This window comes from Rutidosis leptorrhynchoides, chromosome 4, assembly GCF_046630445.1.
Source record: "Rutidosis leptorrhynchoides isolate AG116_Rl617_1_P2 chromosome 4, CSIRO_AGI_Rlap_v1, whole genome shotgun sequence".
In the NCBI taxonomy this organism is placed as follows: Eukaryota; Viridiplantae; Streptophyta; class Magnoliopsida; order Asterales; family Asteraceae; genus Rutidosis; species Rutidosis leptorrhynchoides.
In genome coordinates this window covers 507374223-507393237 of record NC_092336.1, presented here as the reverse complement: position 1 = coordinate 507393237, position 19015 = coordinate 507374223, and the positions used below count along the sequence as shown (strand labels likewise).

Genomic DNA, 19015 nt, shown 5'->3' with positions numbered 1-19015 from the left:
TTGCTTATATGATAGACAATCTATGTGCATGGAGTCTTACATGGCATATTTTTCAAGAAAACGTTGCATTCACCAATTCATCACCATGTACCTTATTTAGACTGCATTGTCAACGGAAGTACTGTTGTAAACTATTATATAAGGTGATTGTTTATATGTAGAAATCATCAGATGTCGAAAACCTTTGATTTAATATTCATTTATGGTGTGCCTTTTCAAAAGAATGCAATGTTTATAAAACGTATCATATAGAGGTCAAATACCTCGCAATGAAATCAATGAATGACGTATTCGGCCAAATGGATTTGGAGCGATCGTCACAATAAGGAACGAGATTAATAAAGAGGTTAAACTAGCATCCAACACCCAAAAAGTGCCCCACATAGATCTTCCCCGAAACCCCTTAGTAACTAAGGTAAACAACGTAGAAAAAACATCTATTTATGTACCAGTTCTGAAAGAATGGAGAAAAAGGAGATCATGTTCTGTTAACGGAAACTTGTTTATATGTATAAACAAGAATACTCATCCACAAATGATCATAATTTCGATTTTATACATGTTTTTAAAAAACAAATTTAAGTTAAATATTTTTCAACCAAAAATATTTAAGGTTTATATTACAACAACCATTAACCTTACACGGTTGAGCTATATTTTCAAGTAATTCGTTAAATAAATCACACTAATTTAAAGCATTTCTTTAAGACTAATTTAAGACATTGATGTCAGTATTTGAATCTATGAGTCCAAGGTAAGGTGAAAAATTCATAAATCATATTAGGCCATCGAAAAACCTTTACGTGCATGAATATAATATTGTCACAAACTTTTCTAATGTATATACTCCGTAAAATGTAGTATAAAATAAAAAAAAAAAAAAAAATATAATTATATATGAATAAATAATACTTTACCTATCTTACTATATAGAGCAAGTATTACATAGACATTCAAACGATCGACTCCAACATTAAAAATATAATACAATCACGGGTCAATTTCATCACCTATCCTTCGATGTTTAAATACATACACATATGATGCATACATACACATACACATATGATGCATACATACACATACACATATGTGACTGAGTTAGTAAATCGGTAAACTTTGCAACTTCTAATATTAGAAATATTCGGATTGCATTGTTAGAAGAACCATTTATGGAAATCGTGTTTTGGTCGGGTGATCATGGGAATTAAATACATAATTAGAGTTCTTGATTTTACAAGTAACAAATTATTACTTTTCGGTATAAATTCATAACTACTAAAATGACAAAAATAAAGTTGTTTGCTTGCATAAAAGAAGGAAAAAAAAAGGTGTGTGAGTTATTTCAAGGAATCGATAGAGATGCCATCGCCACGTTTTTATGTCAAATTGTTATACTCTATTCTTTTTGTGTTACTTTTTGTACATTAAGTTTAATAATGTGATAGTATGTTATTATGTGGTACTTAATTTCACTTTACAACCTCCGTCTTTACACGATTTTCCTTAACATATGAATAATATATTGAACTAACATCCTAGAGCATACGGTGTCCGGAGTCAATTCCACCATCCACCACCAACGCTTCCTTGAAATGGATACCGCCCTCGAGTCAATACCACCGTCCCCCTCTCATCATCCCTAAACTGACGGTGGTTTCTAGTTTTTTTGTTTTGTTTTTAAATTATTTTATTTTCTTATTGACTCACGTCATATTCGATTTTGAAATGAACACCGAAAAACACTTCACTTTAATTAATTATAAAGCTCATTTTAAACCTTGAAATGGACACCGAAAATGAACTACGAACACCTTATGCTTTAATTAAATATTTCAAATAAATTAAATATTTTTTAAAGACTTTAAGATAATAATGATTTTATTAAATGATTAATTACATAAATACTTCTTATGTGATCAAATCTCTTCAATCTCTATGGACATGCAAGAGAGAAATAGTATCCCCACTAGAGAGAAAACCTATTATTTTTCTTTTCACGTCAATTCACATGTTTAAAGTGTAACTAGTTTTCTACTATAAAACGTTTAAACAAACAGCTACAAAAGATAAGCATTTGTTGCTTATAATATACCAGAATAGAATTTAACTATAAGTTTTCAACTTCAGCCATATGTTTCGTTTCTAACTTCACCTACAAGTTAGTTTTACCAAACACAAGCAATAGCTGACTATTTTAATAAGCATTGTGTGTTTAACAGACCAAAATGTAATGACGATATGATCTATCAAAAAACATATATATATATATATATATATATATATATGCACAAATTACATATGGTCTTTTGTCGTAATTTGTATGTACACTACATGTTCACGTTCATAAAATATTGAATGCGTAGGCACACACATACACATAACATCACTAGTAGATATATCGTGATACATCATAGCCAACTGCGAAACACGGCAACGCAAACATATGAGCGAAGCCATTAGCTAACTCAAATATAGATTGAGGACTACTATTTGTAAAATTGAAAGTATAGGATGGAGATTGTAATATTGTATCAAATTTTGTGACAATTAGTGAAAAAACTTTTAATACATCTTTAGTTATAAAGCAGTATTGGATATGCATATATATCAAATTATTCATCATCAAAAGGATAAATATATTAATATAAATATTCAATTTACAGGTAGTCATAGTCATATATAAAATATAGAGATCGAGAACAAGACATCTAGAGAGAAGAAAAAACACGAGTTATACATCAAAGTTCACAAGATGATGAAGGTTAAGCAACTGGCTATATGTCATGCTTGCTTCACGCAAACTGTCTAATTTGTGGTTTACTTTCTAGCTTGCCTTCAAAGTTTTCATTTTCTTATTAAAATCCCCTTTTATTTCTCTTAAACAAGACACCAAACACTAAATTATTCTTATAATCTATCTCTATACACAAAAAACCCTAATTATCGAAAAATGAGTACAAATCCGAGCACTAGTAGCACAAGTGGTGGTGGTGGTGGTGGTGGTGGAAGTAGCGGTGGTGGTGGTCCGTGTGGTGCTTGCAAGTTTTTGAGAAGGAAATGTGTCTCAGGGTGCGTATTTGCACCCTATTTTGATTCTGAACAAGGTGCAGCCCATTTTGCGGCGGTACATAAAGTTTTTGGAGCGAGTAACGTATCAAAATTACTGTCTCATCTTCCTGTTCAAAGGCGGCATGATGCTGTGGTAACAATTTGTTATGAAGCTCAAGCTAGGCTTAGAGACCCTGTCTATGGTTGTGTTTCACAGATCTTTGCTCTTCAACAACAGGTTTCATCGATTTCTCTCTCACAAAACGTATAAGTAAATTCATTGAATTTTGTTTTGCATATGCAATACACTAAATAATCAAGGTTTTGTTTTTTATATGATAATTACCATTTCATGTGATTATTTTGGTTTCACATATGATACACAAAATGATACATTTTTAAATTTTTATTTTTATTTTTAAAAGATAAGAACGATACGTGTCCCAGTTACCTATACTTTAATGGAAATACATAGACATATACAACTTACGGTATACTATCTACTATCTAGTCTCATTGGTAAATAACGCTACATCATGTCTTATTTTACATACACAAAGACAAGGTCGACCCATTTTTTCCAGGATTATTGTTTTCCGTTAGGTTTAATATGAATCTTGTATATATAACCTTTTTTTTTTTTTTTTTTTTTTTTTTTTTTTTTAACTTTTACCCGTTAAAATAAATTTATAACTTATAAAAACTCGTGTGACATCCTAATTACGTCATAAATATCTTTTACGTATGTAATTAAGTAATCCAAACAAATAATTTTCATTTTTATACGCATTATATCTATATGTATTAAGATTAAAATTAATATATTATTTAACTAAAGTACTCGTATTACTAATTTTAATACTTATCACATGACGTAAATATATAAAATGTGAATGTGTGTATACTTGTATGCACTATTGTAAAAAACCCGTTTAATCCTCGACTACTCATTTTTTTAAGAGTAGTTCGTTTCGTTTTTTTCAAAATTCGTTTGATTAGTCGGTCAACGTAAATTGATGGTTCAAAATCGAATTTGGTATTAATATCGGTTAAAGTCAATATGGGTCAACATTTTACATGAATACACACTAATACTTTATAGTTTTTGAATAAAATGAATAATTCTAAACAATTATGTTAAATTTTATGTCTATATTTATGGTTGTCTTCTATATTTACACGTAAATTTTTAAAACTTATCATTTTATTGTATAAAGTACAATTCGATTAATCCTCAATTAATCTCCGAATTGCTGATTAATCCTTTCAAAGTCCTGACGGATTAATTCCTGAATAGCGAATTTTGCAACCTTGCTTGTATGTAACTGTGTTAGAACCAAAAACTAGCGATGCGCTCGAAAACAATTCCAAATGCATTGAGAGCCAATTATTCCATTAGAAATAAGATGATCTTTATGTTTAAGTCATGAAAAAGAAAATAAACGTATACAATCAAAGAGACTACTTTTCTTTACGAGCTCCGGTTAATTGTGTTATTAAAGAAGAATATGACATTTTTATTACTATATTAATAAATTTTTAGTGTAAAAATTATATAATTAACAACTATTATCACAAATTTTAATAACAAAGATATTAAATATACATAATATCTGAATTCTTAATATTTTAAGCTTACATAAAACACAAATTAAGAACTTCAAAAATAATGTAGTTATCATAATCACATAATATCAGTAAATTCAATATATATATATATATATATATATATATATATATATATATATATATATATATATATATATAGTAGTTGGCCTAACCTTCGGTTCCCGTAACCAAGTTTTTCTTTCTCATTCCTTATGTACTTTTTCTTACTTCATCCATACTTTTTTACTTTTTCTTCAGTGTGGGGCAAACGGGACAATTTTACATATTTCTGCCAAATCCTTCTATATATATATTTATTCATAATATACGTACAATCGACCTCATTTTATAAGCATTTTTGTAAACCTTGACAAATCTTTTTTTTAGTTTGGTTTTCTAATTGTATTCAACTTGATCTTGATTTATTATTATTATTATTATTATTATTATTATTATATATATATATATATATATATATATATATATATATATTAATAGTAGAGGTCACTTTCTTTAGTGAAATTCACTTTTAAAGTTTATATGTGTATTTTTATTTTATTTTTTTAGAAAGAAGAAGCTCCAAAGAAATATATTATGCGGATTAAAATGAGCTTTTATTAGTAAATTAATTAAATAATCAGCCAAAAATTCAACTAGTATAAGCATTTAATATAGGTAGTGATAAATTTAATTCAGTTTTTCATAAATTCACTACATTTATGCATTAACAAATTATACAATACAATTTGTTATTGTTAATGCATAAATGTAGTAATTTGTTATTTATAATGCATAAATGTAGTGGATTTATCAAAATGAGGTGAATATATTAATTTTCATTTAATATACCTAATTAAACTAAAATGAAAACATGAATCATTTTTAATTGAACAAATAAAACCATGCCCAAAAAAGAATCATATTATTATTATTATTATTATTATTATTATTATTATTATTATTATTATTATTATTATTATTATTATTATTATTATATTATTATTATTATTATTATGCATGTATATGAAGATCAAACTTTGTACGGGGACATACCCAAAATTTGTTTTTTTTGTTTTGCATAGTTGTCATGTTGAGTAAACTTTAAGGTTTTGAGTTGTCAAATGTCATATGTCAAATTTTCATTATCACACCGAGGTTGAGTTGCCTTTATGTATATTCGATTGGACTGCAAATCTTAAGTTTTAGATTTTAGGTCGTATATATAGATTTTAATATGACAGTGTGCTTTTGAACCCTTTATATAACCATGTTTATATCACAAAAATGAAATTTAACTAAGATAATAATAATATTATATGGTTGTGTGGGATGTAGAAGTTGATGTTGATCTACGTTTGTACTTAATAATAATAATAATAATAATAATAATAATAATAATAATAATAATAATAATAATAATAATATAATAATAATAATAATAATAATAATAATAATAATAATAATAATATAATAATAATAATAATAATAATAATAATAATAATAATAAAGATAATAATAATAATAATATAATAATAATAATAATAATAATAATAATAATAATAATAATAATAATAATAATAAAGATATAAAGATAATAATAATAATATAATAATAATAACAACAAGTATTCGGGTAGGTCCGCTTCGCTGGGCCCAAAATCGCTAGCCTGGAAGGGGAAAAAAAAAAAACCCCTGCAAGAAACGAACCTGCATCCATCTGGAAATAATAAAGGCCACCCAGCCACTTATGTCTTTGTGTTATTATTTTACAGTGTTTAATATATATCCCTTAAAATTAGAGGGTTGGGCAAAATTAAAAAGGTCATCAAAAGGGGGTGAAATTTAACATAATGTAAAGACCGGGGGTAAGGTGACAAAATTGCCAAAAAGTTTCAAATGAATAGTTCCATTTTTTTATCTTCTTGTATTTTCTAATTGATACTATAGATAATAATAACAATAATAATATTATAATAATAATAATAATAATAATAATAATAATTATTATTATTATTATTATTATTATTATTATTATTATTATTATTATTATTATTATTAGCTAAGCATGGCAAATAATTAGTCAAGCATGACTAAACTAACACTAATCAAAGACAAAATATCACAAATAAACTTCATACTTCAAAATTACAAGTATTCAATTGAAAACAATGAACATAAAGATGGAGATTACAACCCAAATGGAAATATGATGTAGATCTAACACTAAACTTGTTTGAGCGTTGAGCTTAATCCTCCAAATTAATCTTAATCTACTATTAGATGATGAAATTCGGGTTTTTAGGATAATATTCGAGGTAAAAACTGCAGCTCCCCTAAAATGAAACCCTATCTTTTTCATTTTACAGGTGTAAAATTCAGCACCCAAAACAGCGTAGGTGCGCCGCACCTACTAAATGGTGCGCCGCACCATTGTACTAGAGCTAGGTGCGCCGCACATAATAGCTGGTGTGCCGCACCTTATAACATGCAATTCCTTCTAGATGTTCTGATTTGAATTCTGGGATTTCCTTTGATATGGTGTGACGCACCATAGATTTGGTGCGCAGCACCATTGTACTGCACTTCCTAAAACTTCATTTAATCACTTGAAATTGCACATTTGCATTTGTCTTGGACTTTCAACCATGCCCTTCACTTTGGTTCACATATTGGCTAGATTTTAGTCAATTTTGCACCAAGCTGAGTTTAGCCTTGAACCAACACAATTGCACAAATATCCATCTTCCGAACTCAATAAGCCTAAAAAACGAGTGAAACGAGAAAGATATTGCGAGGTAAAACATGTGTAAATCGAGCAATATCATCAGCCAATCATATTTTATCAATCTTTTCACCCACACCACCATAACACAATATCTACAACCCACATTGTTACGTCATAAAAAAAAAAGCTCAATCCACAATTACACCACCAACTCACATCATCTACCATAACAACTAGTTTAATAGAGTATGTAGTATTGATTTAGGTTTATAAATTTCTTTTTTACAGAACTTAAAAATGTCAATTAGTGTAATTATAGTAATATTCTAAAACAAAAGAAGTCTTGGTCTCCCTATATCACACATATGTAATTATTATTAATATTCTAATTACTTGGTATTTTTCTATTTTGTAATTAAATTCCTCACAAGATGGATATTTGGTATTAATATTCTATGTACTCGTAGTTGGTATTAATATTCTAATTTACTTGGTATTAATATTCTATGTACTCGTAGTTGTTATTTGTTTCCCAAAAGTTTGTGTTTATATTGATTGATTTTTCATATATAAAGAAGTATTATGATTATATTATACGAGGATTATGTTATATTATTATATTATATATATTATATAATTGTATATTTATATTTTATATATATTAATAATGAGATGAGATTAATGAAATCAATGGAAAAGAATTGTTTTGATTGAATAATAACATACGATGGTTTGTTCTGGTCGGCTTCCATGCCAGCATATAATCTCTCTTGATTTCTATTTCATGGAGACTGTCTAATTTTTGCTCATTCAGTTAATGCATAAATTAAAAATATAAAAAAATATAAATTATAAATCATTCATATATCAGTAATTTAATAAATTATTATAAATATAAATATAAATTTTATTAATATATAATGGGTGTTCACGTAAATGTCGGAGCTTGTATTCACATATGCTGATGGTTTACCTATTTGTCAAAATAAATGAAATAAAAAATGTTACAAATATATTTAATTTTAGAATTTTGTTAAGGTACGCACGTCAGCTTTGATGGTTTCCACAAACAGTCCGGATACTCTCTCTCTCTCTCTCTCTCTCTCTCTCTCTCTCTCTCTCTCTCTATATATATATATATATATATATATATATATATATATATATATATATATATATATATATATATATATATATAATGGGGAAATAACCAATCGGGGAGAAGCGGGTGGAAGCAAATTTTTTTTTTCGTTTTTTTTGAAATTTTTTTTCGGGCATCAAGATCACACGAAAATATGAACATTTAGAAGAGACATTTCGTGATAAATGTTATTATTTATGCGGGAAAACGATCGACAAAAATAACATTTAAGATAATATTGTTCGTTAAGAATATGAACGTTTTTTTTTTTTCATGCATTGTGAAGTAAAATTTTGCCCGATTTAGAGTTTAGGGTTTAGGGTTTGGTGTTTTGGGTTTATTCCATAAACCCAAAACACCAAACCCTAAACCCTAAACTCTAAACCGTTCGTGTTAAAAACTCAATCTAAATCCTAAATCTAAACCCTAAACCCTAAATTTCTAAACCCTAATATCTAAACCCTATAAACCCTAATATCTAAACCCCAATAGCTAAAATCTCAACATACGCTCGAAAAATACGATAATTGTTATATATTACTTCTTCGAGCGTTTTCCCGCCAAAATAAAAACATTTATCACAAAGTGTCTCTACTAAATGTTCATATTTTCATCCCATCTATAATGTTCGTGAACAAAGTTTTTTCAAAAAGCGAAAAAAAAAGTTTTTGCTTCCCCACGATTGGTTACTTCCCATTGATCCTGCTAATATATATATATATATATATATATATATATATATATATATATATATATATATATATATATATATATATATATATTAGCAGGATCAATGGGAAGTAACCAATCGGGGGAAGCAAAAAAAAATATTTCGTTTTTTTGTAAAAAAAATTTCGAGCATCAAGATCACACGAAAATATGAACAACGATCGACAAGAATAACATTCAAGATAATATTGATCGTGAAGAATGTTAACGTTATTTTTTCATGTTTTGTGAAGTAAAATTTAGCCCGATTTAGAGTTTAGGGTTTAGTCCCTAAACCAAAAAAAATCCTAAACCCTAAACTCTAAACCGTACGTGTTAAAAACTCACTCTAAATCCTAAACCTAAACCCTAAATTTCTAAACCTTAATATCTAAACCCTATAAACCCTAATATTTAAAACCTCAAGATACGCTCGAAAAACACGATAATTGTTATATATTAATTCTTCGAGCGTTTTTTCGCCAAAATAAAAACATTTATCACAAAGTGTCTTTATTAAATGTTCATATTTTCATCCAATTTATAATGTTTGTGAACAAAGTTTTTTCAAAAAATGGAAAAAATAAACATTTTGCTTCCCCCCGATTGGTTACTTCCCCCTTGATTCAATATATATATATATATATATATATATATATATATATATATATATATATATATATATATATATATATATATATATATATATATATATATATATATATATATATATATATAAAGTGAAGATTCAGATAATCAAGAGTGAGAAAGAACCCATAGAATCAGACCTTCAATCTGTAGGCAAATTGAACTTCAGTATGCCACAGATTGAACCCAATATGCAAAAGATTGACCCAATATGCAATAGATTAAACCCAATCTACAACAGATTGAACTCAATCTGTGCACAGATTGAACTCAAATAAACCCAATCTGTGATTTTTTGGTGTTTTATTCATAACGTGATTGATGGCTAGATCATAATATGTTTTTGATATCTCTTATCAAGTTATGAGATTCATTGGTATTGTGGTTAAGTTGTTACATTAGGCCCTTGTTTTGTACGCTTATGTGATAGATGTATCTCTCAAAATCAAACCTATAGTAAAAATTAAAAACGCAGATTTGTTAGGTTTAATCTCGTGTATCTATCTGGAAAGTTTCAGAATTTAACTCTTAGATTTGAGCTCGAGTTTGTGAGTCAAAGATTTGGGGAAAAAAGTCAACAAGTTCTTCATAACTCAAATTCATAATTTATATGATGTTTCAGGTTGTAATGATGCTTAACGAGCATTAGATGCAACATTTTAAGCAACTTTCATGTTGCAATCATCATCTAAAACGTCTTGGATTGATGAATTGAATTTTTGAGTTCGTAATCCAAAACGCTACAACGTCATATTTTCCTATTTCCTTTGGTTCTCTGAGTTCTCTCATATCCAAAGTTCTATCTGGATCCTTTATATATATATATATATATATATATATATATATATATATATATATATATATATATATATATATATATATATATATATATATATATATATATATATATAGTTTTAGATGATGATATCAACATGAAAGCTGCTTAAAATGTTGCATATAATGCTCGTCAATCGTCATTATAACATGAAACATCGTATAGATTATGAATTTGAATCATGAGGAAATTGTTGACTTTTTTACCCAATCTTTGACTCACGAATTCGAGCTCAAACCTAAGAGTTAGAATCTGAAACTTTGCATGTAGATTCGTGAGATGAAGACCTACCAGATCAACATTTTTTACTTTTCGCCACAGGCTTGAATTTGATATATGCATCTACCTTATGCACCTAAAATATACTTATGACTATTAGCGCTGTTAAGTTCTGTTGCTATTCTTCAATCAGTGACAAGTTGATTATTATAAGTTGAAACACAAGCCATTTGTACATGCTTCTGTGGAGATACTGAAAAAAATCCACATTCAGTTGTGCACAGACTGACTTCAATATGTGCACATATTGAGTTTAATCTGCCACAGATTGAACTCAATCTGTTTGAGTTCAATCTGTCACAGATTGAGTTCAGTCTGTGAACATATTGAGTTCAATATGTGCCTGATTGGGTTCAATTTACCACATATTGGGTTCAATTTGTCACAGATTGAACTCGATCTATCAACGGATTGCACTCATTCTGCCCACATATTGAGTTGAATCTGTCAAGGATAGAGTTTAATGTGCCACAGATTATGTTAAATCTGTGAACAGATTGAGTTCAATGTGTGAACTGGTCTATGTCACGTGAATAAAAAAAAAAAAAAAAATTTAAAAAATTTTCAGTCTCCCCACAGATTGAAGTTCAGTCTGTCCACAGACTGCGATTCAATCAGTTCACAGACCGAAGTTCAGTCAATGAGGTTCTATGAGTTCTCCCCTGCCTAAGTTCTCTCTGGATCCTCACCCTATATACAAGGTTGGAGAACTCGGATTCCAGGGAGATCTCGTTTGGACATTTTGGGGGAGATCCCGGCATCTCGGAAAGATCTCGGACGTTTACATACGTTGACTTTATAATTTTATTAATATAAATATGTATATATAAATAAATATATGTATATTTATATACATTTATACGAGATTTTACACGAAAATCTAAAAAATGAGCAAGAGAATCCGAGAAACTACGAGATTTTACGGGAAAAAAATCCGAGAAATGAGAGAGAAAATATGAGAAATCATGGTTTTGACCAAATTTGACCCCGTTGACCAAAAAACCTCAGGAGATGGACATACTGATTATGGTGAATAATATTGATTATCATGTTAGAAATTAATGTATGACTTTCTATCTGAGAGTTGAGGAACAAGTTTGTTTATCTATGTAGATGAATGTCTATCTACATCGTACATCACTTCCGCAAGAGTGCGATTGATTATTGTTGTTGTATTAGTTAAGACTAATTTATTTTATTTTTACTAAAACAGGTTGTGAATTTACAAGCAGAGCTCTCGTATTTTCAAGCTCACTTAGCAACCTTAGAAGGTCATACTCCAACTCCACCACCTCAGCCACCACAAGCATCAGTTCCACCAGCAGGGTTAACTATCAACGATCTTTCAACCGCCTCACCGGCAATTGGTTCATATGACATATCATCACTTCTTGAACCAATGGTGCAACCTTCATGGACAATGCAACCACCAAGGACAACACAAATGGATCCTCGCCAATTCATGAGTCTCGCCCCTATAAGAGCTCCGACTGACTTGCCACCTCCATCGAGTGAAGAAAATGATTTTCATGAGTTGGCTAGGGAGCTTATGCTGAGGCCAAATAATGTGAGTTCGGGATCAGGGGCATGCAAAATTGAAGGGCCGTCTTTGCCACCTCATGATCGTTAAAATGCGTTATGATGACTAGTAGTTCGACTTATCTGACCGTTTAAATTTAAATGAGCATATTAAATTTAGTTATTGGATTAGCTATTGTACATTTTTGCCATTTGAAAGGATTTTTGTTTCAAAATATTTGCGGTTATAATGATTATGCTTGTTATTGTTATTATATTTTTTTTCTACATTTGGTTTCATGGCCGGTTTAAATAACATAAGAAGTTAAACAAAATGTATTATACAAATATGGGGTCGGGTTTAAGGTTAAATTTTAAAACAATTTTTTTTCTTGAAAAGCAGCAAACTTTATTAAAGAAAAAAAAAGGATACAAAAGTACTGCTACAAATATACAACTGAAGGCCCTTTGGGTCTGTATGCAACTATAAAAACAATGTACAGAACTAACCTAAGACCTGAAAACAGTATGCAAATGACTAAGAAAGAATATATGTACAGTTATATGCACGAATTAGGAGCCGTAAACCAAGAGAGCCAATCAATTTTTGCATTGCGTGAACGACTTGAGATCCACTAGAAGCTCTTTATTTGGATTTCATTGAGTACCATCGAACCGCTCCACCATTTGCTGTTGAACACCTTTTGATTACGATTTTTCCAAATGTAAAAACCGGTGATCCACTCGATTGCTTGCCACAATTTTAGTCCAAAACTCGAATAATTGTTCCCATTTTTCCCACAGAAAAGATCTTCAATGCTCCAGATGTTAAAATTAGGAATTCCCCACCACTTGTATACTTTATCCCAAACTCCCCGAGCATGCTTACAAAAAAATTAAAGCATTATTAATAGACTCAAGATCATCATCACAAGTAGGGCACCAAATTGTACCCAAGTCGATCCCATGATTGTTCAATTCAACCCGAACCGGTAGCCTACGTAATTTGGATCTCCAAACAAAGATACCAATTTTATTTGGATAGTAGATATCCCCGAGTTTCCTGAATGTAAGCTTTGGCTATCAATTAATAAATGAAGTGCTTTTGTAGTGAATATGCCTCGATTGTCTAAAGCCCATATCCAGCCATCCCTTGATCCAGAAGGAGGTCGAAAAGTGGAAATCTCAGCATTCAGATCGTCTAGTTCAGCCTCGGATCTTTCCATGCAGTTTCTGCTCCAAACCCACATAGTATCCCAACCCGAACCTGACCATTTTATTCGATCTTTGACCCATGCTTCTTTGTTAGATTCAAGTGCGTATAACCTTGCAAACCTGCTTTTAAGAGGCAAATCTCCAATCCAAATATCGTCCCAAAATTTAATGTTTCCTCCATTCCCGATTATCCTTTTGAACAATGATTTAAAATCAAAACCAATCCTATTAAGTTTCTGACCCGAATCAATGATGCTTCCCCATGTTGTTCCTCTTAACTTTGTATTGGTCAGAATATCCTCCCCAAGACTACCATTATGCCTGCATATACTCTTAATAATTTTGACCTAAAAAGCGTTATCTTCCGTTATAAATCTTCACCACCATTTACCCAAAAGTGCCTGATTTTTCTCATTTAAAGACCCGACATTTAACACCACCACCACCCCCCCAACCCCACCCCATCATAAGAATTAAGAATGAAATTCAGAAATCAAATTCCATTATTGATTAAGCATATTATCGCCTAGGATAGAAACACGCTTGAGTGCAATAGAGGAGGGTTTTATTAGTTCAGCGGCGTTAACCTCCGGTCCGGTTACCGTGATAACCCTAGCCGAGATGATGATCTCGGGAGGGTGGCTAAGGGCTGACCGCCGGTCGATGGACGGCGCTCTGATTGGCGGCGAAGGGAAAAACCCTACCAAGAGTGGTAGGTAAAAACCCTAGTGAGAATGTGTCCCGATTGGGTGCCCTAATTGCTTAGATTACCCCTCTATTTATAAGAGGAAATTAGGGTTTAGGAGGAAGACTTGACCGCGGCCCATGGACCAAGCCCAATTACATGGGCTCCGCACATCATCAAGTCCCTCAAGTTCGGTGTGACATATTAATGTCATATTGAAGTTACAAATATGCCACAGCAAATAACTCATTACATAACCTGCGCCGACTACGAAGTCAAATGCATTTCGAATCCACATAGTAATGTGATGATACGATGTAATAATTCCGCATGCCATGCAGTCATGAGGTGAGCGGGGATCCGTAGGGTGGAACCCGACACAGTACGGCCTACACGTCATAAGTATGCGTGACACAGCCCCGTGCATTGCAATCATGCGTGATACGACCAAATGTGACGCATGCATGTTAACCACAACTACTCGCGATGCATCCTTGCGCTTAACGCAATGCAGCGATGTGAGCATGCTAACTTCCACTACCATCCGCAATGCAAAAAGCAGCGATGTAGCAAAAACCAAACTGAAGGGATACTGATAGTATACCATCACTCCCCCAGTTTGGTATGAAATGTGAAAACATATCATGGCGAACTATAAATAAGACCACGTCAAAATAACATCCTGAAACAACTAGTTGATCGAAACTTGTAGTTGTATACAAGGCATATAAGACTCACGAAGTCCGATTTCAGAGTCATATTGAGGCATCCCTACCACATATTTGTGAGGGGTATCAAGTAACCATGCGCTTACGCAGCGTAATCATGGACATTTATGCTTTTAATTGTAATTGCCTATCATCGCGAATTAAGACACTTCACACAATGTGCGCATAAGTTAACCAAAACTTATGCACAATTTCGGGCGCTGCGTAAAATAAACCAATATTTTAACAAAAAGCCCGTGTGCGAGTCTGCACGAAAAAAGTTTATACTCATAAGTTACAGCATCACTTGCTCTGTCACGTACTAGGGGTGCACTTAGTTGTGTGGTAAGGCAATGCTAACTAAAAACAAACCAATGTTTTTATACTTAAGAGTTTGCCTAAGTAATCCAATACTTAGGATGATTTAATATGCACAAGCAAACCAATGCTCGTATTTTAAGTCGACTTGGCAGCCTTCTAGTCTGCGTGGCACTTGGCTAGGGGAAACTCAATTCCCTTCACCTGCCGTTATATTCTAGCCTTGTAACCAAACAGGCTTCTGCTGCGCGGGGGCTAGAGGACACCCCTTAAGTAGGCAGGAACCACACAATAAACTATTGATAAAATATGTGCGAGAGATTTATTGGCATTTGAAAGTTATCATATCCGCGACGAGCTAAAACTTGCCATGAACACTAGAATTTTGTGGACAACAAGATTCCATTCTTCATTTCGTAAACCGTATACAATCCTAGCGGGATTGTGAGTAATATGGGGTTTAAGGATCTTGGGATTTAACTCTCCGGTCCGGATACCGTGAATAACCCAGATCGATATGATGATATCGATGGGGTGGTCAAATGTTAAGTCTACCATCGATAACGTTCGTCGATCGATGGCCCCGTGAAGGTTGTAGGTTACCGTCGCAAGAGACTGACCTGTTAACCTTATCCACGAATGATGATGATGATGATGGTTTACGTAACTCGACTATCGATTCGATAGAGTATGATCTACGTAATATTGCGTCCTCCGTCGAATGATTGCAACCATGTAACAAACCGGAAAAAACCCGTATAGGAAGTAGGCAATCATGAAGACAATTGTAGGCAAGGAAGTAGGCAAGAAGCTATATTAAGAAGAGGTGTATCGTGGTTGTAAAGGACATAAGCTAATAATTTGGGTGATCAAGTCCAACTAGCTATGTATTACCTCTTTAATGTCGTCGCATGCCAAATGAGGTGCAACCATGGAATTATGCAAAGCCACCATGGTTTTAAGCAACGTGCGCAATGCACAAACGAAATGTAGCCATGGGCTTACGCAGAGCTGCCATGGCAAAAAGCAAAGTGCGCACAACACATGAAAAGTGTTGCGCAACGCACAAATAATCTTGTGACCATGGCCTTACGCGGAGCCGCCATGGCACAATATTAAATGCGTAAAAGTATTTTCGGATTGAAGTCGTCGCCAAAGGAACCAATCAGTTTAAGCCATATATCCTGGTAGCCCCCACTTCAATACTACTAAGTATCTAGTGGTGTTGAAATCCATCATTAAGCTTACACCGCCTTCAAGGGCGATACAAAAATGCATTCGAAACAATTTTTTATTGAAAAGAACCGCGTGAAGCATCGTGCAAAGAATTGCACTCAAAAGGGTGTCCGTAGGACTGCTAAAAAGACCGCATTGGTGCACAAATAACCGTTCAATGAACTGTGCAACGTACACGACACCTAACCCGCAACCATGGGCTTATGCGAAGCTGCCATGGTGCAATGTGCGCGAAGTATGAATATAACTGTGGCCATGGGCTTATGCGGAGCCGCCATGGTGCAATGTGCACGAAGTACGAACATAACTGCGGCCATGGGCTTATGCGGAGCCGCCATGGCGCAATGTAAAGTTGCTCTAAGCATGAACAAACTAAAATGTACAATAGAACCACGAGAAGTGTGAATGGTGCTATGCGGGATTAATGCCATGAATGACACTCAACGCGTAAAGTAGTATGGAAAGATACCGTGTATTGTTGAAGCGTGTTGCAGAATATTTGCGTCATAAGTCTACGCCCTCATCATAAAGAAGGTAATGAAGTGAGTCAGTTCCGACAAACTAGTATAGTCAATGAAGACACAACGAAACATGAAACGGGAGTGGCCCGGTGTTATCCAGAGGCATAATGACGCTCCTCCCAAAGGAGAGATATTCTTAAGAACACATATTGTGCAAACGGGCCCACCCAAAATAAGTTGTACGACTACACATGACAATGGAATACGTCTTTCCCACTGCTAATCTAGCACCATGCTAGCCCCCATTTCAATACTACTAAGGTATTTAGTGGTATTAAAATTCAACAAAAAGTTGACATCGGCCACTTTTAGGGGCGATGAACGCGTATGAAATTTGAATAGAAATACTACAGTCTAAAACTGTAAAGCAATAGGAACTTACAAAGTACCACGTAATGAACCGCGCGAATGACCGCGCAAATAGGCATTTAATATAAACTGGCCATGTTATACTATTATGAGCAAAAAAAAATAAAAATACGCATGACCCTTTATTATATAACTAATCACATCTACATATTTATGCATCAGAACTATGTGCATTGCATTCATGAAAATAAAGTATTAAAGTTCCCTGTGAATAAATCTTGGCGACCCAAAATTCACGTTTGGCCATTAGAGCTCCCATATGGAATGGAATGTGAATTGAACCCGAACAAGACTACAATTAAGCATCCGGAAAGTCGCAAACAGAATACGTTGTGTGACGCCCCATACAAAACCATCGTGTACGGATCATCAATCAATAGGATCATTACATGGTCAAACACTATATGCTGTTTGAAAACCGATTTGCATTCATAAAAAAGATAACGTTTTACAAAAGATAGCGCGTATCCTACGAATAGGAGCATAAACATAATTATTTGACCCTAAGGTCGTTACAAAGCCATTGTTTGAAATTAACATAAACTACGAATGCAAAAGAAAAGTTCCATGAATGAGACATCTCTAGTAATGCAGCGGATAACTAATACAGCAGGTCCTTAACAGCAATTCAATAACAGCATGACAGCAAATCTAACAGCGAAAGCAAGAAACCTCTAGGCACCTGAGAAATACACGCTTAAAAGGTCAACACGAATGTTGGTGAGCTATAGTTTAAGTTGTAACAGTAACGTAAGGTAGGTCACGAGATTTTAGTGCCGCAAACAGCGTATCAAAACAGTATGAAAAGTATATGTATAACCGTGGGCACCCGGTAACTAGACTTAACGTTTATAACCCCCTGAAAGTACACTTGGCGAGTGCGTATGTTCACGAAGTATTAAACACCCGTTAAATGCTAGCGCGACTAGCCCGAGTAGGGATGTCAAACTCTATGGATCCATATCTAAAATTCGCGTTCACCGGTTCAAAAACCAATGACTAAATGTTACCGTGCTAAGGAGAATGTTTATGCCGTTGTATAACCCACACACATATAAAGTTTAAGTACTCGTGCCTAGTATGTAAAAAGTAAAAAGCGCATGTATTCTCAGTAACAAAATAGTTAAAGTAAAAAGGGATGCTATAACTCACAGTGATAAAAGCGGTATAGTCGGTAATGAAAGTACGCAAGTAGTAAGTCGGTTCGAAAGGTCGTCAACCTAAATCAAGGGTTACTAGGTCAGTAGGTTATCTTTATAAATTCTAATAGTGCATAAAATAAGTTTAAGTGTCATCATCATCATCATTCATCATCATAAAAGCTAAGTAAGTTCGACAAGAATAGAGATCGAAACAATAGGCTGAATTCGGTCAGCTGCTACGACCTCTACGTAAATCGAAAAGACGCATAGTCAGTGACTATGGCTCCGTATATGAGTTCCCTAACAGCTG

The 19015-nt window shown here is 32.7% G+C and overlaps 1 protein-coding gene across 1 annotated transcript; it reads left to right on the top strand.

The window, feature by feature from the left end:
- The first annotated feature begins 2953 nt into the window (after positions 1-2953).
- LOC139844817 (LOB domain-containing protein 30-like) lies at positions 2954-12727 on the top strand. Its single transcript, XM_071835046.1, has 2 exons — positions 2954-3289; positions 12208-12727. Exons 1-2 carry the CDS (start codon positions 2954-2956, stop codon positions 12622-12624), a joined length of 753 nt encoding a protein of 250 aa, XP_071691147.1. The 3' UTR covers positions 12625-12727.
- Positions 12728-19015: the final 6288 nt, after the last annotated feature.

Coding starts and splice junctions, on each gene's coding strand:
- LOC139844817 (XM_071835046.1), top strand. CDS start 2,954: ATGAGTACAAATCCGAGCACTAGTAGCACAAGTGGTGGTGGTGGTGGT. Junction 3,290..12,207: donor TCTTTGCTCTTCAACAACAG/GTTTCATCGATT, acceptor TTACTAAAACAG/GTTGTGAATTTACAAGCAGA.